Raw genomic sequence first — 26,522 nt, 5'->3', positions numbered from 1 at the left:
TAAAATCCATAAACGACAGTTGACAATATCTCTGACTACCCGTTATGGTATAAAAGTCGTGATGATATGTCCGTTTTACAATTATGTATTTTTTTTTTATTGATTTATGTGTTATTTTGCGGAGTCCATTTTACACATTACTTAATGGATTTGTATTTATTTATTTTTATTTATTTATACCCTTTATTGCACCAATTACAGAACAAAAATAAAATTTGTTTAATTCCGCTACAATTAGCATGTACAAGATCACAACGGTAACCAGGTTTCCGCATTTCAAAATTACTTCTAACTCACTCGCCTACATAACATAGGGAGGAGTGTAAAACAAATTATTAATAGACAGTGAAAATTACAGGGTACGAAAGACAAATGATACCTCTAGGTATTTACCATTGACGCAAAACGAAACGTAAGCGAGTTTTAAATTTAGCACAGCGCCATCTAGTATCCCATACGTCACTTACAACCTATTCTATTAGTTTCTAAGAACTTATTGATCTTACGTTGGTTTTGATACATCCAAGACGAATAAAAAAAATGAATCTGTATTATTGTAAACATGTGTAAACACACACTCAACTCTAATTCTTTTCAACTATGCTACAAGCATAGTTTCTTGTCAGTTCTTAGGTAGAAAACTCTGAACAGACGGTAGTCCGTCTGTCTAGCTAAGAGTTTCTAATACTAAAAACTATTTTAACATATTATAAGAGTCTGTAATAGTAGGTCTATTAGAATCTCTTATGATATATATATGATATGATATATGGATACATAGATTTTTTTTACACCCTTAACACAAGCTTTAGCTTGCTTAACTTGGGTCTGGATGGCGCTGTGTAAATTGTCCTAGATTATTACCAGCTGAACCGCAAACTTTATTTTGACATATAAATTAAAATCGCTATTAAAAAATAGGGGTTGTGATAGAAAGGCGAAAATTTAGGGTTATATGTATTTTTTAACGCCACATGACTAAAATAAAAAAAAATTCAAAAAAATAAAAATAAATGTTAGGGATAGAAAAATAGATAGTAACCGATTCTCAGACCTACTGAATATGTGTATATAAATCGGTCTAGGTGTTTCGGAAGAGTATGGAAACTAACATTGTGACACGAGAATTTTATATATAAGATTATTAGTTTAAACAGAAATCGTTATCTTACAGCTACGGTGTGACGGTCGACCATCATGCAATACCAGCTATATTCTATTTCTCGCGCTAAATGCCAATGAAAACATTGGGACAGTTTTTTATATATTATTTGTACTTCCTGCTCCACCCAAGAAATATACAATGATATCGTGATGTTGAGCTTTTTACCCTACGTAGTACGTATGATATAGACCAGTGGTATAGCGGTTTAGCACAGCGCATTTACTTCCGATGGTTGCGGGTTCGATTCCTCGCACCAACAATTGTATTATGAGGACGATTGTTTGCATTGGTCTCGGTGTTTTCTATGTGTATTATGTATGTATTTACAAATATCAGTTAACTAGTACCCATAACACAAACTACGTAAAGCTCAGAAAAAAACGTCAACTAATCAACGTAAATGTCAGAAAAAAAATTGACACGCAATTTTCTTTTATACAGCCAGAATTGAACACCCAACCTCTTTTGTAACAAACGACTGGCCACATTGCCGTCTTTAAAGATAGTACGAATAAATTCATAAATATCATGCCGCCATTATCTCTGATATATTTATTCATTGTTATCAAGTCCTTGTAATGTTTTAAAGGTTAACAGATCACCATCTGCTTCCCTTATATGACAGAATCAGTTCGAAAAACCCACGCCTTTCACTTCTATATAAAAATACTTTTTAATAAAAAAAAAACTCTTATTTGCGAATACTATTCTAATGTAATTCTTTTTTTAAATTTGAATTAGGAACAACATTTCTATTTAAAATTACTTTAAAAAAAACTTTTATTTCCGTATAGTATTCTAATAGAATTCTTTTTTATTTTAATTTAAATTAGGACATTTATATACAAAATTAATAAAACAAATTGGGGGACTATACTTCTAATATTCCTTTTTTAAATTTGAAATAGGAAAAAACGCATCCCAAAATGGATACACGCATGATCACCTCTGAATACTTGCAAACCTGTAAGTAAACACTTTAAGCGGTATCAATGCTTACTGACACTTTCAATAGGCACATAGTGTACCGGCACTATAAAAGACCTACCACCACTGTCCCAAGCATTCAGTAGCTATCGAGCAGTCTGACCAAGAAGTGCACGATGAGATTTCTGGTAGGATATTATCTTTCTTATCATTTAATAATAAAAAATAACATCATAGATAAGGACTGAACTGGAAACAACCCGCGCTTGAAATTTAAAATTTGCGCCAATTTCTATTCATTATCAAATAACAATAAGATCGTAGATACAGACTGCAATAGTGACAACTTGCGTTCGAAATTTAAAATTCGCGCCAATTTCTATTTATAAACAGACATCTTTTTTAGTTATTTTTTTAATTATTTACTTGAGCCAAAGACATTTAATTGATCTATTTGTAAAGTGCTATCAAAAACTATTTTAACAATACGGAAGTGTTCATTACGTCAACAATTATAATTAATTCGATTGTCAACATTTCAGCCCTTTGATTGGCGAATTCGGCCTTGTCGATACATATCCTTAATAACATTTGCTTTAATTAAAATTACTTGCAAATACTTGACATTGACAAGGCTGAATCATTACATATTTAAATGTCACAGCTTATATTAAGTACGTAAAGCAATTTGTACTTTATGTATATACTTAGCTAAGTTTTAAACTGTGTTAAAAGTAATTTAATTTAAGTTTAACTAGTTTAAGTCTGTAATTTTATTGCGGTGATTCGGTCAAATTCCTTGATCTTGATAGTAGCCTACGCCCTTCTACAGCTTAAATTTCATTACGATAGGTTTAGCCATTTAAGCCCTTATAGGTAACAAACAGACAAACTTTCACATTTATAGTACTATATAATTAGAACAAGGCTGGTACTTACAAATTGGTACAGAAGGGCATAGACAATACAAACATGTGTCTAATGTCATACTGTCAATCATATTTTTTATTCACTCTTTGTTTTTGTCATACATTAATCTTAACACTTAACTTGTGGCCTTTTTTAAATATCATTCTTGTATCACTAACGATTAGGCTGTATGGTCTTGTACCTTTGCCTATCTACTTGTGGATAAAATATGGTACTACATTATTGTACCCATGCCAAAATCTAGGTAGACTATTTATAAAATTGAACCTTTTTCAACAACAAAGTGGAAATTTGAATATATGCTATTCTGAGATTTTGATACCTAAATGAATACAAGCAAGCGCAAGGATCCAAATTGAAATCAAAATAAAAAAAATATTCATCTAGGATCTTTCAGCATCTTATGCAAATCATAATTTTGTTATCACTATCCCTACTGTCCAATTCGTTTAGCTATTTCAGTTTTTAACTGTCAAGAAACTCAACTGCTATTTTTTTATGTCATTATTATTATCTTTACCTACATTTATTCGGCGTCGGTGGCCTAGCGGTTTATACACCGCATTAAGTCCGATGGTCGCAGGTTCGATCAAATCAAATAAAAATCGTTTCGTCTGTTTTTTATATCACAGTCTTAAACAAGCATACGGCTTGATCTGATGGTAAACAGTTACCGTAGCCTACAGACAAATAGAGCATGAGGGGTGTCACGTCCGTGTTGCCAGCCTTTAAGAAACCTTAATATACCCTTCTTGACAATCCCATGTTGTGGTCTCTAGAGAAAATCTTTTGTAATTCATTCATCAATATGAGAGTGCGCGGGAGGAAACTACTCTGTGTAAATTCGTCACAAGTTACTAGAGGGGTGTGAGTAATCTGTAGACAAAGTGTTGCATTGTATAACAAGGGGTTGGGGTTAAAATGACTGAAATTGACGTGACATAATTTAAATATGACCAATAAAAAATATTATTTCTGAATTTTAAGATACATAGTATAGTCATATTGACTGTATTCCCGTGCGAAGCAAGGACGGGTTCCTAGTTATTTCTTTTATTACTAGATGTGCCCACGACTTTGTAAATTGTAGATACTTCCATGTAACCTTCCATCTCCCCTTTCAACCCCTTACAACTCTTTTTTCGGATTAAAAAATAGCATATGTCCTTTCTCAGGTTCTAGACTATACGTGTACTAAATTTCATATAAATCGGTTCTATAGTTTTGGCGTGAAAGCGAGACAGACGGAATTACTTTCGCATTTATAATATTAGTACCATTTATAATAATATGCTATTCTATTCTTTTTATATAGATATCAATAGTTTGTTTCTTTATTAAGATTTCACACATTGAACAATTATAATGAAATTGCACAAAAAAACATCATATTTTAACTGTGCAACGTGTAAAGTTATAATTAGTCGTCATAAAAAAAAATACTACTTTAAAACTCCAATACCCATCGATATCTCCATAAAACACAACAGTTCTTCTAAACTGCAAATTGCGTCCAAATAAAGCTATCCATTCATACGACAATTAGTAGTTGTAACGAAAACGAAACGTAATGGGTTACTAGTTACAATAACTACATAAATAACGAGGCCGGCAATAACGGTTCGCTTATTCGGTCACAGACAAGTTTGGCATACATAATATTGTTTGTTTGTGTCAAGGACACGCATTGTTATGTACTTCGAATATAATTAGCTAGACATATCTATACTATTTTTTATGGAGGATGATGGAATGATGCACCCGCTTGCACTAACGGTATACGCTGGCGGGGCACCAGTGGAGGATAATCAGATTAGCATGAAGTCAGGACAGTCAACCCTCGTGGCAAATTCATCAGGAATTTATCAAGATAGTTTCCAGGTGGAACTGCGTGGAGATAAATCTAATATGGTACATTGCTAGCAATGAGATTATTAGTCCACATTACTAATAATCCCCTCCTTTATACTAATACTAGCTTTTGCCCGCGGCTTCGCTCGCGTTATTTTATCCCCTTAGGGGTGGAATTTATCAAAATTCTTTCTTAGGGGACACCTACGTCATGGTAGCTTTATGCATGCAAACTCAACCCGATCGATTTAAAATTGACAAAGTTTCATACAAACTTTCATCCCCTATTTTATCCTAATTCATCCCGATCCGTCCAGTGGTTTGGGCTGTGCGTTGATAGATCACTATGTCAGTCACCTTTGAGTTATATATATTTGGATTATAAAGCGGAAGAGTTTTTTTGTTTGAACGCGCTGATCTCAGGAACTACTGTTCCGAATTGATTTAGATACTGAAACTGTTTTAGATACTATAAGATAGCCTATTTATCGAAGAAGGCTATATACAATCACGCTACGACCAATAGGACCGGAGCATCAACGAAAAACATTACAAAAACAGTGAAAATGCAATGCAGACGAAGTTACGCGAGTCAGCTAGTGAAACGTAATTAGAATCTGCGAAGGGACAATTTAAAGTCGTTTTCTTGTGTAGGTTATTTTTCTACGGATGAATATGGAATTATGCAACCGCTTGCATTAACGGTATATTGTGAGGCACCAGTGGCGTATAATAGGAATAATAATAAATAGTGGCGAATAAAGTCAGGTCAGTTAGCCCTTCATGGCGAATTTACCAGGAAATAACCATGCCAGCTTCTAAAGGGACTGCATGGAGATCGATCTGATGTACCATTACTATTAATTGAACCAATAGTCCTTATTAATTGTCCTTAATCCCTTGATTTGTAGGAAGCGTAACAGCTTAATGCAAAACAACGCATGAATCGTAACACGGGTATCGAATTATAATTTATGGTATTGTGAATAACTATAGGCTACACTTGTGGGACGTCACTAAAAAAACGGTTCTCGCAACTAACCGTTCTTTCATCACGCGTAATTGGTTTTGACATAAACATCATATTAAGCCGTTGCGCGACACGCGGATTGTTTAAACTTAATTACCGATTAGTTACAAAAAAAGTGGCTTGGAATTTATGGTTCAGCGATCATCGGTGGAAATATGCGCAATATATAATAGATTCAAGCCTTTGTTTTGTAGCAATAAGTATGTAAATGTCGCTGTGAAGGAAGCATGCGTCTGATTACAACGAATATAAATATTTATACGCCTTTTTATAATATAATTTTTAACAACTCAAGGCCTAATTTCCTGTAATTTGATATTAGATTAGAGTGATTTTATTTTATAAATTAATTACTAATTACTTATATTAATTACTCGTTATTATTAGACCTAACCTAATTGCATATAGATTACGTACATAATATACTTCCAGTCGACCTCAGAAAAGAGGTTCTGGATTATATCTTTTTAATTTATTGATCACTAAATTCTGAAGCATTAAATTTAAATTAATTTAAATTTAAAAAGTAATCTTTTAAACTTAAGAAGAGTAAGCGTTGAGTTTTTTGTGAGTTATTATTGATAAAACTAAATTCTGAATACAATTTGACTGACGGTTTTAACTTATTAAAAGAGTAATAGATATGCATGAATACGAATACGAAGAATGATACACTGATTTGATTTGATTTATCAACCTTTGTTTTTAAGGAAAATAAATAAAACAGTTTTTCATTCGTATAGTTTCAATAATTTACAAAATATGTTTTTTCTAATACGAAATGTTAAATTATAGATCTCGTTTAGCTTATAAGCTAAACACAAACTACACAACTAGCACAAAATCATAGTCATTATCACAACTATAATTTTGTTAGTTTGTGTTCACACAAATATTCCGAATGTCAAACTGCCTGTTTATTCGTCACCTTTTCACGAAATCGTTGAACTGAACTTGACGTGAAGATAGTTGGTAGTAATGTGGTAAAGAACCACCATAGTGGCAAACAACCCTACGGTCCATAATGGTAAACGGTTGTATCACGAGCAAACAAATTATCGAGCAACACAAACAATACAAACAATCAATTAAAACAACGTTTATTATTTACAGTTTGCTTTCGCCGCCGTTCTCGGCTATGCGTCCGCTGGACTCATCTCCCCCCTCGTCTTGGGAGTAAACCCGGGTGACGCTCAAGCCGCCGCCATCGACGCTACCGTCGTTGCCACCGACACCGCCCGCGCTGTCGGCGAGGGTCAAGCCCGCGCCGCTGAAGCCGCAATCCAATACAACACAGAAGCCGTCCGTCAAGCATCCGAAACAGCTCGCGACATCAACGAGAACGCTTATTGGGGTGGAGTCGCTGCCAGCCAGAACTTAGTCGCCGCTGCCCAGTCCCAGGCTGCCGCTCTTGGCGGAGCCGCCGCTGCCGTCAGAGCCGCCCATGTCGCCGCCCCCTTGGCCGTCTCCCCCTACGCTGCTGCTCCCCTAGGTCTCGCCCCTCTTGGAGTCTCCCCCTACGGTCTCGGCGTAGCTGGTCTCGGCGTTGCCGGTCTCGGCGTCCACGGACTGGGCCTGCGCGCTTGGTAAATCGATAACCGTTTCGAAATAACTGTTATTTCGAATATACGTTATTCGAAATAACAGTTATTTTTGATAGAGATGTTCGTCGGCGTTAATTGATGAATTATCGCTGGCAACATTGCCAATATAATTGACAGTGTTGCTAGTTGATGATTAGTAGGCGCGTAGTGTTGCCACTCACCTCAAAATAGCCTTACATAATGGAAGGGAAATTGCTCAATGGAACACAAAGGTCTCAGTAAGTAACTCTCTTTGTAAATAAATCTCATGCCATCACTGCCAAAGTGTAAATAAACACATTTTTATAAACCATTCAGTATTTTCATTTACCCTGTTATATTAAAATCAAATACAAAATATTGTACAAAAGAAAATAAATATGGTGTGAGGAAAACTTGTATTGTAATTATTTTTGATGTTCCAAATTCAAAATATCTTTATTCATGTAGGTCTATTACAGACTCTTATGATATGTCAAATCTACCGTCAGTTCGGAATGACTTCGATGAGAAGAACTGACAAGTAATTCTTTTCAAATAAATGTTGTACATATTTACAATATTTATTGTACCAAGCTAACATTATACAGTTACATTATTATATCTAGTATATTTCAGCCTCCTAGAATCTTGGTTTATAAGCTGTTAGATCAGGCAATGTAATTATGAAAGGATTATAGTAATAGTTTAGAAGCCAAAAAATTGCTATATCCATAACATCTTTGTACTACGAAACAGAAGAAGGAGATACGGAATAGAAGAAAGGTGATGGTGTTTATTATGTATGATAATGGATTGGTGCACTCACTCTCATTCTCACCTTAGTCTCACTTATTTCAGCCTCATAGAATCTTAGTTTATAAGCTATCAGATCAGGCAACGTAATTATGAAAGAGTTATAGTAATAGAAAATACTCTATTATGGATAATAATGGAATGATTTACTCACTCTCATTGATTAGTTTATTAACTAAACACAAACTACACAACTGCGCAAAATCATAGTCATTATCACAACTATAATTTTGCTATTTATAAAATACATTACATAAATTACACTATAAATTTGCTCATTCTCACCTTAGTCTCACTTATTTCAGCCTCCTAGAATCTTAGTTTATAAGCTGTTAGATCAGGCAATATAATTATGTAAAGATTGTAGTAATAAAGTCTACAAGGCAATAAAATTGCTATATCCATAACATCTTAGTACGGAATAGAAGAAGGAGAAGAAGAAAGAATAGAGGAAGAGATCGCTTAAACGATAAGACCGCCCTTAGGTACACTACATACTATGAATATTGTTTTGTTTCGAATTTTATTAAAGGTGCATTAAAGTATATTTAAGTTATAAATAAATAAAAAAAATAGCCCGTGATATTACTGGCGTTACATGATATAGTGATATTGGTAGTGCTGTTCATGTATATCAATAGGTATTTTTTATGTATAATAATGGAATGGTGCACCCACCTGCGCTAACGGTTTACGCTGGTGGGTCACCAGTGATAAAATGAACATGAAATCAGGTCAGTTAGCTCATCGTGATAAATTCCTCGTGAATTTGTCACGATGAGCTAACTGACCAGACTAAATTTCCAGAGGGGTACCGCGGAGGTCAACCTGTCTTCAGTCCATATTACTAACAACCCCCGTCACCTAAAAGTTAATGGTTACCACACACCATCAGATGGCAAGTGACGCAATCTTGTAGTCGGAAAGTGTCTACTGTGCTTCACGCACCAGTGTAATATTACTACACCGTGTGAGTCTTCGCTACCAAGTTCCACAGAGCACTATTCTATTCTATATGTCAATTGGTACATCGTGGTGAATTCTTCAATTTGTGTTTGTGTATGCATATCAAGTAACAACGTCTAGAGGAATCATATTTTCGCACAATATGTTATGTTAATTATGAGTCTTTAATTAATTGGCGTAGTGATGGCTGGCTAATCCGTCATACTCGTGAACGAATATGACTATAAATATAGCCAGGATGAGACAGCCAGAGCGAGAGAAATAACCAAGGAAGAGAAAAGAAAGAGTTAACCATACAGTGCAGTCGTAAGCATGTCCCCAAATAGGTTAAAACTGAATAGTTCCATCATGCTCGTGAACGGGAGCTGCTTGTAGGGACTGGTCTGTTCTAATGACTACGACTGATTTACTCTTATTTAGTTACTCAACCAGCTGGTTGTGTATATTTATTTTCTTTATTTGTGTATTTAACTATATTGAATTAGTGCTAATTAGTAGTTTGTATTCACACATTTCAACTTAGAAATGTAAAGTTACAACGATTAAATAATCGTTGTAACTTTAATCTTTAATCTTTTAAATAAAAGATTGAAGCGCAGTGGTATCACCTCATCACTGTAACGTTGTGTATGATGTGATGACGTGTCGTTACATAATATATTGTTTATTGTAGTATTAAGTAGTGAGTATAACTATACAGGTGACATAATTTTACTATTTATCGTACATTACCTACTCGCCCCGGCTTCGCACGGGTGTACATGTATGATACATATAAACCTTACTCTTGAATCACTCTATAAAAAAACGGCTTCAAAATCCGTTGCGCAGTTTTTAAAGATTTAAGCATACATAGGGACGGACAGACAGCGACAGCGACTTTGTTTTACACTATGTAATGATTAATAAGTTTATTGGATAGTGTGTTACATGGCTTAGTAACTTTACATGGACTAACTTTACACTCAACTTAAATCTTCGGAACGTTGCCTAAAGGGACCCCTTTTAATAATATATTTTAGTCATCGTATTATATTTTTTTTTTAAGCTTTTTATTGTAGTTCTTAGTTGTACAATTAGGTTATGTAAATACTAGTTATATAATAATATGTATATAAATATTAAAAAAATCTATGTTACGTGGAGACGTAAACTAATGGAAGAGTCTCAAGTGTTGACCGAAATATTACAAGTATAGGCACAATAGCAATACTTAAGTGTCTTGTTCTTTCTTGCGACGATGTTGACAGGTTTCCAAATGAGCAGTAGATTAAAAAATTATTATGACTATTCAAAAGTGCTTAAATTAAGTATATTTGAAAAAAATATGTAATTTAAGCACTATTATTCTATTCTATTCTGAGCTGTTAATTGATATTTATATCAATATTGATTGACGTAGATTGCACGTGTTTAAAATATGATTAATAGTAAAATATCTATTAAGATCAAAGACCTACGATTTTACATATTATAATGGCTCTAATAGCTTAAAACCGGTTATGCTGTTAAATTTATTATATTTTAATTGCTGACAACTCACGTGGCAGCTTAATTTGTGAGCTGTGTTACGGTTGCACACCTTCACGACTAATATCGTAGATAGGATAGTCAGAGAAATCAACTACGAAGACGGCTCTGAGAGAAATGGATACTTTATGTAAAAAAAAAAAAATTAATCAGTTTTTTGTACTCACTCACTTTCACAAATTAATAATAATATAATATCTTAGGACATTTCACACAGCGCCATCTAGTCCTATGCAAAGCAGAGCTTGTTATGTGTACAAGGCAACGGATATAAATACTTACGATATATTTTTGTAAATACATACATATTAAAGATAGAAAACACCCAGACCGATACAAACAATCATACTCATATACAAATGTTTATAACGTGGGGGGAATCAAAACCTGTGACTATCGGAAGTAAAGTCGTGTGGTAATCCACTAGCCCACTGAGGTCGCTAATCTATACATATAAATAAAATTGGAGTGTCTGTTTGTAATATTGAAATAACCGTTTTTTACTACATGCATATGAATATAAATACGGTACATACACCAAAATAACATTTTTTTGTCTGTCTGTCTGTTTGTTCCGGCTAATCTCTGAAATGGCTGGATCGATTTTGACGGGACTTTTTTTACCAGGTAGCCGATGTAATAAGGAGTAACTTAGGCTACTTAAGTCCACGCGGACGAAGTCGCGGGAACAGCTAGTATATTATATAATTACACTCGATATCTCATCCTGCAACTGAAAAATATCTTACAAAGCAAGCTAATGGGCAGCTAAAACAGGAGACACCGAGGTACCCACGCAGATTTTGTACAAACTACCTCAAATAAATATATCTACCTACATCAATAATAATGAACAGAACAAAGGAAAACTTGATACCAGACCAAGTATTTCGAAATTAGCCAAGCCCTACAATAATGTCAAGGCAATATGACATTTGTGAGAATAGCAATAAGATCGCATTATTGAAATTATACTAGATATCGTTTACTGGAAATCTAGACTACCTTGGTGAGGGCGTAGGCTTTCTTGTGTTGAAAACATACGGCGCGTGATACCGTCGAGCGAACGAATTTATTGCAACTTCATCGAGAATTTTGTATCCACGTAACTTTTTTATTTGTAAACCGAAGAAACAAAACTATATCTTAAGTGATATAAGATAAGATATAAGATATAGCTAAACGCTTCTCAAAAGTGCTGAAGAGCAGTATTTTCACGCGACGTAGAATGAACGTGGCCGTAGTGTATTTCAACGTGGTAGTTGAACAGTTTTAGTTAGTATATTGTTAATTTCATATTAATTCTGTAAAACGCTGACCATTACTTTTTTTTTAAAACTACGTAGATGGTAATCAAGCTTTAGGATTATCTGATGGTAAAAAACACCAAGGGAGTCACGTGCGCGTTGCTTACCGTTAAAAAACCTTAATATACCCCATAAATGGGTAACTGTGGGTAACTGTGGTTTTGCATTACAGTTTGAAGTCACATTGGTTAAAACATCCAAAGGGCCACGCCTATTTTAGTTGGCATGGATGAGTATAATATTTTATTACATATTTTTATGTTCGAGATTTGGTTTTTATACCCGCTAGATGCGACTACAATCATATAACAGTACATTTATTAAAATAATAATATTAAGAAAGAGCTAAGCCTGTGATTTATTATTACTTCTTGTTAAGCTTACTACAATACATTGGTGAAAACCGTCTACCCGCCTAACTGACATTGCAATAGATTTATTCGCTTACTCAGAATAAAGTTTAAACACATCGGTACACAAAATAAAGTAAAAATTTTAAGTAAATCTCGAATAAAAAAAAAAAATTAATTTCCAGCTAACAACCGTCAGCTTTAAAACATAAAATCCGCATGGTAGTAGGTCAAATCCTTTAGAAACTACACACACTACTACACAAAAATAATTTTCAAAATCGATTTAGTAGATCCAGAGACAAATTACACCCTAAAACCTAACAAATTCACAAACTACCTCTTTAAAGTATTAGTATAGACTATAGATTATAAAATTCCCATACAATTTTTATAATATACATAGATTATTAAATAGTAATATCGAGCAAGCTCGCCGAAATTTGGATCCGTATGTTCCACGCATCGGTCGCAACTTGTACAAAATAATTTGCGAATGTCGCTCGCCTTGGAGGCAAATGAATAATACTATTAATTGAGTACTCATTATAGTCGCAGTAAATAGGACATGAGTACCGATTCGTACTTCCTGTTATTAGATTTAAAGGTCCACAATACACGTTCACGACTCATATCCTAAATAGGATAGTCAGAGGAGTCAACTGATATAACGACGAGAAAATATCGACAAATGTAAAAAAATGATGTGATAGTTTTTATTTCTGACTGACTCATCGGTGATAGAGACACCAATAACAAACCAAACTAATCCAAGAGACGACGGGAAGGTGTCAACTGGTCTGGAACAAAGCCTAGTACTCACTAAACAATTACTTGAATGACGAGCGTGCATGTCAATAGTTGTTCATGTACGGGATTTTCATATAATGTTAGACATAGAGATCTATATAAATACCTACATACATACATTGTAAATAAACAGGCTTTTTAAAAAAAAAGTATAGTATAGTATAAGTATAGTAAATATAATGTAAAAACTCGACGTTCGTAAGCGGCTAGAATGTCCTAAATGTATAAATTATTTTTGAATTTTGGTCTTCAAATATAGGGAAACATGAGCATGTCAAGTCAACACCAAAAAGAAAAAGTTGCGTGTCAATCTGTCGATAACAATTACTACAAATTTCGGAAGACAACAGAACTAGTCTCGCCCCTGCTATGTTGTACTGTATGTTATTATACGTCGATAATTGATAATGCCTCTGACTATCTTTCAGGGCTTAGAGTCGTGAAGGTCTATTGTTGTTATATTGGTATATTCCGAAATGATAAAATAGTATTTTATTCTTAATTAATTTCAAACAACTCATCTATTATTAAAAATTATTTTTAATAAAATAACAGATTGCTATGTGCAAATGCTATATTATCTATTTCTATTCTTACTACCTTTTCTCTTTACTCAAAGCTTCAATCTCCTAAGTTGTAGCCTGTAAGAGATTGCATTAAACTCAATATAAATAAGTTTTATTTAGCTTATTTTATTGAGTTGTTATTTTTTGTAAATATTTTCTGTGCACAATAAACAGTTATTGTCGTTATTTCTGTCTTTTGATTATCATAAATAGATGGCAACACAATTAGATTTAAAAATATACACTTATAAGGGCGCTTGGTTGCCTTGTTGCATTGTGCAGCGGCCACATTATTTTTTACATATTTATAACTTTGCTGCGTGTGGAACAATAATACTTTAACTCATAAAAAAATGTTTGTTACAATCAAGAAATTCTAATCTTGTACTGAAACACAATGTTTCATACTTTTTTTTATATACTACTAGTGGTGGCAAACAAGCATATGGCCCATCTGATGGTAAATGGTTACCGTAGCCTATGGACGCCTGAAACACCAGTGGTGTCACGTGCGAGTTGCCAACTCTTAAGAAATGTTAATATACCCTTCTTGAAAACCCCCATGCTGGTTCTTTCATAGTACATTTCCATTAGCAATGCCGTATTAAAACCTGCTAAATAATTATACACTACACTTACCTTTCGCGTCCGTATGGCCCTTCAATTGCTCCGCTTTCGCTTGTAACTTGGTCTGCATTGTTTCCGCGCCTTCCTTCATCTTTGCGAGGATACCTATGGGAAGGAACGAAAATCTTCAATTTCAATATCAATACTCCGAAATGGCTTGACCGATTTTTATGAAATTTTATAAACATATTCAGTAGGTCTGAGAATCAGTTACTATCTATTTTTCATACCTATTAGTGATAAGGGTCACATTTTATTTTTATTTTTTTGGATTTTTTTTATAATGTGGCATTAAACAATACATACAACCCAAAATTTTCACCCTTCTATCACCAACCCCTATATTAATAGCGTTTTAATTTATATGGCAAAACAACGTTTGCAGGATCAGCTAGTAATCTATATATTTATATAAGTTTTCTAGCCCCGCTCCGCTTAGCTTGGGACTAGATGGCGCTGTGTGAATTGTAATGAGATATTATTATTATATTATATACCAACCATGTTTGTCCTTCTCTTTCAGTATGCGTTCCATATCTCCGGCCTTGTCTTTCACGCGGCCGAAGAAATCTTTCCGTTTATGGTAAGCGTAAAATTAGAAATATCTAATATTAAAATTATGTCATAATTTCGAGCACAATTTTCCATGTTTTGTTTGTATCCTATAGTTTACAGATTACTGATATAGTTAGATAATTACACAACAAATTACATCTATGATTATCATAACATAGTATAAAACAAAGTCGCTGTCGCTGTCTGTCCGTCCCTATGTATGCTTAAATCGTTAAAACTACGCAATGGATTTTGAAGCGTTTTTTAGTAGTTAACCGGGGCGAGTAAATAGTTTATGAATATAGTTAAACTGTTCAGTCAGTAGTCAGTCAGGTTGTGACCACAGCTTGTGCAACCTACTCGAAGCGTCGAGAGACACTTATTTAGCATAGAATTATTCCATCAGAACCAGTAGAGGATGATAAGATGAGCATGAGGTCAGGTCAGTTAGGCCATGGGGATAAATTCAACAGGAATTTATCACGTTAGTTTCCAGGGGGAACCGCGTGGAGGTCAATCTGTCGTGGTACATTGCTAACAATGGAGTACATTACTAACATTCGCTTTCCCCTCGTTAAGGGTTACTTAAGAGAATTGTAAGTGAGAATTTATTACCTTGTACGATAGACTAAAAACAAATAAGATCAGATAATATTAATTTCTTCTTTCGGACTACTCTAATGCTGTTGGCTACAGCCCACAGCTGGCGTTTACAGATTCACCGGACAATAGAGGGCGATTGCAGATGGCACTCCAAACCAAAGGAAGGAGTTATAATTACTGGAGCAACTGAAGGCTAACTCCCGCCTGACGGATACGATAATATTAGTAGAACTAAGTGATGTACCTGATATTCTCTTGGTAGCGTCAGGACTGGCCGACTGCGTCAGAGCTGCCACTTTCATGTATTCACTTGTGATAAGTCCGGCAGCCTGTCAACAATATTATGGTATATAATTTATATATATACTGCCGTGTTACATAGAGTGACAACCCTGAATCTACATAGAGATGGCATCTCTGCCAACATATATAAAAATTTTACAATTATATTACATTTTTTTTGATAACGCCTAGATATTAGTTGCAGGCAAAAACATAAAATGTATTTAATAGTTTTACAAAGAGGAAGAAGACAGTGCGGAATGCTGTGGAATGGAATAGAATAGAATAGAAAATCATTTATTTTATTCAAATAAACTTACATTCAAGCACTTTTGAATAGTCATCACATTTTTTTTTAATCTACCGCTCATTCGGAAAGCTGTCTCATCACAAGAAGAATGTGCAAGAAACTTGCGTGTTGTCCTTTTAAATAATTTTATTGTCACTTTACATTTTTAAGTTGAAGTGTGTGAATACAAACTACCAATTAGCACAAATTCAGTTAAATGCTCAAATAGAGAAAATATTAAATATACAACCAACTGGTTGAGCTACTAAATAAGAGTAAATCAATCGTAGTGGTTTGAGTAGACCAGAAGCAGCACTCGTTCACGAGTATGTCGTATGAGCTAGCCATCACTGCGCTCAACCATATTTTAGGGAGCTCAGTGAATGGAATGGATTCAGTTAAGTCTGAGAACTCGTTCAATATCCCCGCTATATAACGAATCGATAACTAAACAAGAATCAAGGAAGTAAAATTAAACGTTATAACTATCAAACTCACTTCTAAGCTGGCGGGACTCATGGCTGAGTATTCTTCGCTCAGGAGCTCCACAATGAGGCCTTCGATGTCGAAGAACAATATGTGGCTTTCTGGATCTGTGTATAAATAATTAACATTGTTATATAACCATTATAATTAGGAGGATTATAAAGTTTCTAGCTGCGAATTTATAATTACTGAAAAATAAAATAAGTATATAAGACTATTTACTAAAAGGAATTGTTTATAAAAGAATAGAAAAAAAACCTCTCTACCTAAATAAAGGTTTCTGCATGTTTTAATAAAAAATATGATGTTTAAAAAATACTTAGTATATATTTTGTTTAAAATCATTATTAAAAATTACCTTCTGAAGCAGTTGCACAACTAAATATAAGATTGTTTTAGTAGATAAAGTCAAATTTGCTGCTAAATACTAGTAATACCACAATTATAGAGTTTGATGGTGTTTAGGAATAGATGAAGTGGTTAGGATTTGTCTATTCTTCTCGCGCCGCACCGTATCGGATCACGGAAATCCTGCACCGATGGAGATGACCTTCAGACGGACATACTGCGGGGTTGGACCGGAAGCCCTGCACGGTGAGCGCGGCGCGGCCGTACCTGCGGGGTTGGACCGGAAGCCCTGCACGGTGAGCGCGGCGCGGCCGTACCTGCGGGGTTGGACCGGAAGCCCTGCACGGTGAGCGCGGCGCGGCCGTACCTGCGGGGTTGGACCGGAAGCCCTGCACGGTGAGCGCGGCGCGGCCGTACCTGCGGGGTTGGACCGGAAGCCCTGCACGGTGAGCGCGGCGCGGCCGTACCTGCGGGGTTGGACCGGAAGCCCTGCACGGTGAGGGCGGCGCGGCGGGCGCGGGCGGGGGCGGCGAGGGGCCCGGCGGCGGCGCCGTGCGCGGGCGCGGCGAGCGCGGCCAGCCCTCGAGCCGTGGCGGCTCGCATCGCCGTCAGGTTGCGATGTCGCAACCCTCTACGCACGAGCGAAATAAAGAATCATTTATTATTGTGTCCGTGATTACGAGCTAACTGTGTGACGTCAACTCGTGACCGCGGCTAGTGCTATCTTGTTGAAACGTCGAGAGAGGTAAATACCTTTATTTGCATTTCAAAAATCATTTATTCGAGTAGGACATTTTAGCCGCTTATGAACGTATTTTTTTTTGTATTAATATTTGTATCCATCACGCTCTTTATCCATCACGCTCAACTCGCTACACGCACGATAACTGCTTTACACGACACCGTTAGGAGCATGCGCGATTTAACAAACGCACGTAATCACGTAAACACTATAGGTGCATTTACACGACACGCTCAGGAACGTGCGCGATTTAACAAACGCGCGTATTCACATAACACTATAGGTGCTTTTACACGACACGCTCAGGAACGTGCGCGATTTAACAAACGCGCGTATTCACATAACACTATAGGTGCTTTTACACGACACGCTCAGGAACGTGCGCGATTTAACAAACGCGCGTATTCACATAACACTATAGGTGCATTTACACGACACACTCAGGAAAGTGCACGATTTAACAAACGCACGTAATCACATAACACTATAGGTGCTTTTACACGACACGCTCAGGAACGTGCGCGATTTAACAAACGCGCGTATTCACATAACACTATAGGTGCGTTTACACGACACGCTCAGGAACGTGCGCGATTTAACAAACGCGCGTATTCACATAACACTATAGGTGCTTTTACACGACACGCTCAGGAACGTGCGCGATTTAACAAACGCGCGTATTCACATAACACTATAGGTGCATTTACACGACACGCTCAGGAACGTGCGCGATTTAACAAACGCGCGTATTCACATAACACTATAGGTGCGTTTACACGACACGCTCAGGAACGTGCGCGATTTAACAAACGCGCGTATTCACATAACACTATAGGTGCTTTTACACGACACGCTCAGGAACGTGCGCGATTTAACAAACGCGCGTATTCACATAACACTATAGGTGCATTTACACGACACACTCAGGAAAGTGCACGATTTAACAAACGCACGTAATCACATAACACTATAGGTGCATTTACACGACACACTCAGGAAAGTGCGCGATTTAACAAACGCGCGTATTCACATAACACTATAGGTGCATTTACACGACACACTCAGGAAAGTGCGTGATTTAACAAACGCACGTAATCACATAACCACTATAGGTGCATTTACACGACACACTCAGGAAAGTGCGCGATTTAACAAACGCGCGTATTCACATAACACTATAGGTGCATTTACACGACACACTCAGGAAAGTGCGCGATTTAACAAACGCACGTAATCACATAACCACTATAGGTGCATTTACACGACACACTCAGGAAAGTGCGCGATTTAACAAACGCGCGTATTCACATAACACTATAGGTGCATTTACACGACACGCACAAAAGCGTGTGCGATTTAACAGACGCGAGTAATAAAATAAACACTATAGGTATAGTAATAAAAAAAATACATATATACATATTTGAACATCACTACCCTAAGCGCCTAAAACAAAGCGATATTATATAATGTTTCGTAATAATTTGAAGAAAAGATCCTCGTTCTGGAGTGAACACTCCGGTATCAGTTCCTATACTCAAAAGATCTGTTTATAGTACCAGGACTGATAGCAAATAGGAGAAAAATTATAAAAAAATTGTCTTACCTAAAGAAGTGTACAGCAGGATTCGCCAGTCCCTGAAGGTCACTGGAGCCCACCGCTATGGACCCACCAAGGTCATCAGACACCGTTTCATCACAAGCAGCTAACACTTCTTCAGCAATCATACCTGACAAACGCAAAATGTTTTCACTAATCCACATGATTCCCCTGGAAACGATCGTGATAAATTCATGGTGAATTTACCACGATGGGCTAACTGACCTGACCTCATACTCATCATCCATAAACAGTTAGCGCAGGTGAGCACCATGGGTGCACCATTTCATTATCATCCCATCATAAGATAAATAGTTCAGTAGAAAAAAAATATTAGAACAATTTTTGTTCTGTGACTGATAAAGAAGATTTGGAATGGACATCTGTAAGGGACACATTTACCTAGACACACTCAATATTGTCTACTAAGCACTGCCGTGTCCAAACTGTGTGTGACCTTATATTTTCCTATTATAACAATAGGAAAATACTACATAGTACTAGCTGTACCCGCGAAATCGTCCGTGTGGAATTTAACTTTATTTTTCTAAACTAAAAGTAGCCTAAGTCACTCCTTATTACATCAGCTATCTGCTAATAAAAGTCCCGTCAAAAGGTCCAGCCATTTCAGAGATCAGCCGGAACAAACAAAAAATTGTAAAAAGTATTATTTTGATGTATGTACCGTATTTATATTCATGGGCATGTAGTAAAAACGGTTATATCAATATTACAAACAGACACTCCAATTTTATTTATATGTATAGATATAAGATCAATATTTTTATATACCTTTTGTCAGTCCATTATCATCAGTCACATACATCATCTCAACCGGCAACATCGTATTCTTATCCCTCACATAAATAATTACAAAACAAAAATATTTTTTTTATTTAAATATAACATACCATGCAGCACCCTATCCAAATGGCCGGTCTCCATCTGCCACACATAGACGGTACCGTCACTGCATCCTACCACCATGAAATCATCTGCTGGTCGCCACTTAATGGTAACCACGGGGAACAAGTGCCGGGACGCTAGCGTCACACATTTCCGTTCTGCTAGACCTACAAAATACATAATATTAATACATGAAGCAGAAACTTTGCGAATAAAAAACGCGGATATCATACTCCCATAGTATGATATTTCACTCAATTACCGCTTATATTTAATTAAAAAAAACATCACACACTATATATAATACATGTATAAACTCTATACTCTTCTGTTTATTGTAAAGTCTGTGGTCAAATTGAGAACAGATTAATAGAGTCACGTGGGGCAAGTGTGCGCAGCGGGTAAATGTACGCACTCGAAGTATTTCAAAAACGGTTTATAGGTACGAACTGATAACACCCCTCCTCATTAGAGCACAAAAGGCTATGGTTTATCTTTAATAGCCTAAGTTGGTCTTATAACATTAGGTATCTGCGTGTGAAAGACTTTAGACTAGCCGTTTCAGAAATTAGCAAGAACAAACATACAGACAAAAAATATTTTAATCAATTTTTTATGCAAGTTACAATATTTCTATTTGTTGTAATTTCAATTGCATTTAGTGAGAAGCTGTTACTTTTAAATTACAAACAGACACTTCACTTACTTTTATTTGTTGTAATTTCAATTGCATTTAGTGAGAAGCTGTTACTTTTAAATTACAATATTTATTGTATAGATGAGAAACTTACTCAGCAACGTAACGCTGTGATCTGAAGCTACGGAGCAGATGCATTTCTGAATTCTTGTCTGAAACAAAAAAAAACACTTCAGCATAAGGCTAGCGGCTGGACTATTAATGTTGACTTACTATTTTTCTTTCTTTATTTAAATAAATAAATAACGGGTTACCCTGGACAATTACGACAACACAGCGCCATCTAGTCCCACGCTAAGCAGAGCTTGAGTTATATTATATTTGTAAATACATAGAAAACACCCAGGCTGATACAATCATATTTATGAATACAAATGTTTGCACCGTGCGAGGAATCGAACCCGCGACCATCAGAAATAAAGCGGTGTGCTAAACCGCTAGATCACCAAGGCTGTCAATGCAAGTTATTAGTATTTATATATTAATTTCTATTATTCAATTTTTACGCCTTACTATTTCTTTATTTAAGGTTTACTGTTATACAATTTAGAATAGCATCAATGAATGAACCATCAAGCCATGTATACAATTTTGAGTGCAACACTAAAAATTACTAAAATCTAGATATAGAAAATAAATAGAATAGAATAGAATAGAATAGAAAATCATTTATTCAAATAAACTTAATTTAAGCACTTTTGAATAGTCATAACAATTTGTTTTTTATCTACCACTCGTTCGGAAAGCTGTCTCATCACAAGAAGAACGAGCAAGAAACTTGTGTGTTGCTCTTTTAAATAATCCTTGTAAGTTTACATTTACAAGTCGAAACGTGTGAATACAAACTACCAACAAGCACTAATTTTTTGGGTCAAATATAATCATGCAATAAGATTAAATCAGTCGTAGTGATAAAGCAGACCAGTCCCTACAAGCAGCACTCGTTCACGAGTATGACGGATGAGCCAGCCATCACTGCGCTCGACCATATTTTAGGGAGCCCATTGACCCGGCCCACCACGCCGCCACATGTCTGGACATTTTAGTGAGCATGACTACTCATTCCACACGACCACGTCACAGCTACAAAAATTACTATATGGTAGTTACAGTATTCGCACTTTACATAAGGATGCATGCGGCAATCAATACAAAAGCCGCTACGCTATCATATATCAAGAAAGCAGTATGAAAATTAAAATTATAACGTTGTCCGCAAATAAACTTATTCTTGCTATATATTGCTATCATCTATAAATTCATCTATCTTATAATAGGCTTTTTTACATAACATTTGTTTAATATAAGATTTGAATTGCCTCTCTGTAAGATTTAGCGTAGACTCTGGCAGTTTATTATAGAATCTTACGCAATTACCATAAAATGAATTACTAACTTTGTGTAGACGGCATTTCGGTAAAATTAGCTTATTTTTATTGCGTAAGTTTCTACTTGTACAGTCTTTAAGTTTCTTGAAACTATCTAAGTTTTTCCTTGTATACATAATATTTTCATAAATGTACTGTGAGGCAACGGTGAGGATATTTGATTGTTTAAAGCATTGACGTAATGACTCTCTAGAACCCATACCATAAATAGAACGTATGGCTCTCTTTTGTAAAATAAATATAGTATTTATATCGGCAGCTTTACCCCATAGCAGTATGCCATATGACATAATGCTATGGAAATAACTAAAATATACAAGTTTTGCCGTCGCCACGTCTGTTAATTGCCTTATCCTTCTAATTGCATAAGCAGCAGAACTAAGTCTACTGGCTAATTTTGAAATATGGGGCCCCCATTGTAACTTCGAGTCCACTGTTATTCCTAAAAAAACTGTATCATTAACAAAATTTACTATTTCATCATTAAGCAATAGCTGCGTATTTACTTGTTTTACATTAGGCAGCGTGAATTTAATGCACTTAGTTTTGTTGGAGTTCAATAATAGATTATTACATGTGAACCAATTTAGTATAGCAGAGATAGCATAATTTACATCGTCTAATTGATTACATTGGCGACCAATTTTAAACACTAACGAAGTATCATCCGCAAATAACACTATGTCTGCAACTTTCTCTACCATGTAGGGAAGGTCATTTATATAAATTAAAAAGAGAAATGGGCCTAATATTGAACCTTGAGGAACGCCCATTTTTATATTAGTTCCCTTAGACTTTACACCATCAATATCTACAGTTTGCACCCTATCCTCTAGATAAGTTTTCATTAGACTAAGGTCATTATCTCTAATACCATAGTGTTTGAGCTTGTACAAAAGTGTTTCATGATCTACGCAATCAAACGCCTTCGACAAGTCACAAAAAACGCCGAGAGCATCCTGTGATTTTTCCCATGATTCGAATATATGTGTAATAAGCGCTACACCTGCATCAGTAGTAGACTTGCCGGCAGTGAAACCATATTGAGTGAAATAAAAAATAAAACTTGGTAAGTAAGCTCTAATATAGGTAATGGCGAGCACAATAGATCTATACAGGTCGCAGTGTTGCACGTCTTAGGACCTGACAATAGCCCAAACTTCCCAATAAAAAAAAAGTAAAAAAAAACTCTAATATAAGTGACACGCACGGCCATAGACCATAAGCTTGATAGAAAACTAAACAAATCAGACTCACACTGCAATTAGATGGCGGCACGATCAGCTGCGTGATCTCCCCAGCGTGGACGCAGAATCTGTGCAACAATGCACCGCTGAACAGATCCCACAGGCAGACGGCGAAATCTATCCCGCCGGACACCAGATGGGCTTTGTCGTATCTAAAGATAAAAAAAAAAAAGAAAAATATATAACATACTAACTGTTCCCGTGAATTTAACATTATTTTTCTAAAATAAAAGTAGCTTATGTTACTCCTTATTACATCAGCTACCTACTAAAAAAAGTCCCGTCAAAATCGGCCCAGCCATTTCAGAGATTAGCCGGAACAAACAGACAGACAAAGTTTGTAAAAAATATTATTTTCGTGTATGTACCGTATTTATAATCATATGCACGTAGTAAAAAACGGTTATTTCAATATTACAAACAAACACTCCAATTTTATTTATATGTATGCATCATCATCTGCTTCACAAAAAAAACTTCCTTCGACTTTTTATATTCCGATTATTGTATTTATACTTGATTACTAATAATTATATCTCACGACAATTCACACAGCGCCATCTAGTACCAATCTAAAACATTAAAAGCTACAATTAATAGCAACGCGCACGTGACACCCTACGTGTTACAGGCGTCCATAGGCTACGGCAACTGTTGGCGAGTATTATGGATTTCCCAGTTGGTTGGTGATTGTATTAAAACTAGATCATTGTGGATAAATGAAAATAATTTGCTTCCGTATATTGTGAAAAGATCAATTGCAATGAAAAAACAAAAGAAGAACAGTGACAGTAACATTAAAAATATATGGTTATAAAAAAGTATTAACAAAGAAGTTTAATTTCCAACAGTAACTGTTTACCATCAGATGGGCCAAAGGCTTGGTTTCCACTGTCGTAATATAAAAAAAAATATTCAACGTACCTTGGATGCACATGGTGTGGGTATAGCAGGCAATTGACTCGACCGTTATGTCCGAGCAGCAACTGATGAGGTGGCCAATCTTAATGGGAGAAAAAATATTTTTAATTATTAACAACAAGCTACTCGCCCCGGCTTCGCACGGGTGTACATGTATTATATATATAAATCTTCCTCTAGAATCGCTCTATGTATTAGAAAAAAACCGCTTCAAAATCTGTTGCGTAGTTTTAAAGATTTAAGCACACATAGGGACAGACAGCGACAGCGACTTTATTTTATACTAGTAACTAGTTACCCGCCCCGGCTTCGCACGGGTGTACATGTATTATATATATAAACCTTCCTCTAGAATCATTCTATATATTTAAAAATCGTTCCAAAATCCAAAAAAAATATTAAAGATTTAATCATACATAGGGACAGACAGCGACAGCGACTTTGTTTTATACTATGTAATGATTACTAACATAGTATATGTTATGTTACTAAACTGTTACTAAAAAAATGGTTCATGTTGTCTGAGAAATCAATTATTATTAAATTTCATACATACCATCCAACTGTTGATGGCTGCCATGCAACAACTGTAGTTGCACTGTATGCGTTGCATTCACTATCACAATGGACCCGTCCTCCCGCCCTACCACCAGACGATTGGCGGCGAGAAGATATATAGAGGCCGTCAGTTTGATTTCTGTAAAGGTCAAATAGAATAAAATAGAATATATCTTTATTGCTAACTGTGTGGGTACATTAATTTGTAGGTGATATAACAATATATGTAGGTATTCAGTACATGTTTCAACAGTTATACCCTTTCGGACATGCAACAATTAACAACAGATTCAATTTAAGATTACATTATAAACTAGCTGTACCCGTGACTTCGTTCGCATGGAATTTAACTTTATTTTCTAAAATAAATGTAGCTTAAGTTATTCTATTACATCAGGTAGCTGCCAATAAAAGTCCCGTCAAAATCGGTCCAGCCATTTCAAAGATTAGACGGAACAAACAGACAGACAGACAAAAAATGTAAAAAATGTTATTTTGGTATATGTACCGTACTTATATTTACATGCATGTAGTAAAAACGGTTATTTCAATATTACAAACAGATACTCCAATTTAATTAAATGTATAAATTACATTAATTAATTATGTCATGGTATTATTATAAGTATATTGTACTAATTTTAGGAATTAATTTTTATTTATTTATTTCTTATCACAAAAAATTGTATCACATAATATTCTTTGCATCACATAATTTCTACATTTGTAAAATAAATATACACTTATATTTAAAAGTATATACATATGTTTAACTGGTAATGAACAAGTGCATCTTAATGCTTCCCATGATTCAGAACACAATAGTTTAGTAAGTACCTACTACTATTTTGTTAACCCTACTCTTATCTGTAGTGCATCTCGTGCACGAACAGATGACTTTTATGCCGTCATTACCTAAAACTGCATCTTTATTTATCAGAAGACTCCTACAAGTTTCTGAAAACATTGATGAATAGAGTATAATATAAAATCATTTCTTCAAATAAACTTACATTGAAGCACTTTTGATTAGTTATCACATTTTTTTCAATCAACCGCTCATTCGGAAAGCTGTCTATTAACAAGAAGAATGACATAGAAACTTGCGTGTTGCTCTTTCAAATAATTGTGTTGTTACTTTATATTTTATATACAACTTGTTGGTTCTGGTTGGGTCATCTAGTATTAAATATTATTTCACGTCTCGAAATATTCAGTAATTAAAAAAAAAATAGATATGCCATATACCTGACTCATCGTGATGGTGGAGTTGGTCCAATATACCAACGGGACTGGGGTTCATTTCCGCCCACGCCATATCCAAACTCGTCATCACTACAGGCGCGTGAGCTAAACAAAAATAGCTTTATAGCATAGGATACAAAAGAGGTTGGGACTCACATGATTAGTTTCATAGCGTAGGGTACAAATGGACTTGGAATTTACACGATGGTAAATGATTA

General features: G+C 35.5%; 2 protein-coding genes across 2 annotated transcripts in view; one reads left to right on the top strand and one right to left on the bottom strand.

Moving 5' to 3' along the window:
- LOC131852236 (WD repeat-containing protein 7) overlaps positions 1-26,522 on the bottom strand; it is a 117,218-nt gene that overhangs the window by 77,631 nt on the left and 13,065 nt on the right. The window contains exons 10-21 of the mRNA XM_059202883.1: positions 26,308-26,409; positions 25,058-25,198; positions 24,505-24,583; positions 23,591-23,732; positions 21,040-21,097; positions 20,254-20,415; positions 19,349-19,472; positions 17,468-17,631; positions 16,665-16,759; positions 15,840-15,924; positions 14,939-15,007; positions 14,450-14,542 (exon numbers count right to left, since the gene is read on the bottom strand). Coding sequence (XP_059058866.1) covers positions 14,450-14,542; positions 14,939-15,007; positions 15,840-15,924; positions 16,665-16,759; positions 17,468-17,631; positions 19,349-19,472; positions 20,254-20,415; positions 21,040-21,097; positions 23,591-23,732; positions 24,505-24,583; positions 25,058-25,198; positions 26,308-26,409 — 1,314 coding nt within the window. The remainder of the gene's footprint in view (positions 1-14,449; positions 14,543-14,938; positions 15,008-15,839; positions 15,925-16,664; positions 16,760-17,467; positions 17,632-19,348; positions 19,473-20,253; positions 20,416-21,039; positions 21,098-23,590; positions 23,733-24,504; positions 24,584-25,057; positions 25,199-26,307; positions 26,410-26,522) is intronic.
- LOC131852235 (cuticle protein 1-like) lies at positions 2,172-7,799 on the top strand. Its single transcript, XM_059202882.1, has 2 exons — positions 2,172-2,280; positions 7,017-7,799. The coding sequence occupies exons 1-2, from the start codon at positions 2,269-2,271 to the stop codon at positions 7,491-7,493; spliced, it is 489 nt and encodes a 162-aa protein (XP_059058865.1). The 5' UTR covers positions 2,172-2,268; the 3' UTR covers positions 7,494-7,799.

The sequence above is a fragment of the Achroia grisella genome, unplaced genomic scaffold, assembly GCF_030625045.1.
Source record: "Achroia grisella isolate CSIRO2021 unplaced genomic scaffold, CSIRO_AGI_Agris_v1 utg841, whole genome shotgun sequence".
Taxonomy (NCBI): Eukaryota; Metazoa; Arthropoda; class Insecta; order Lepidoptera; family Pyralidae; genus Achroia; species Achroia grisella.
Note: the sequence above shows the minus strand (reverse complement) of the source record. Positions and strands in the feature narration are given on the sequence as shown.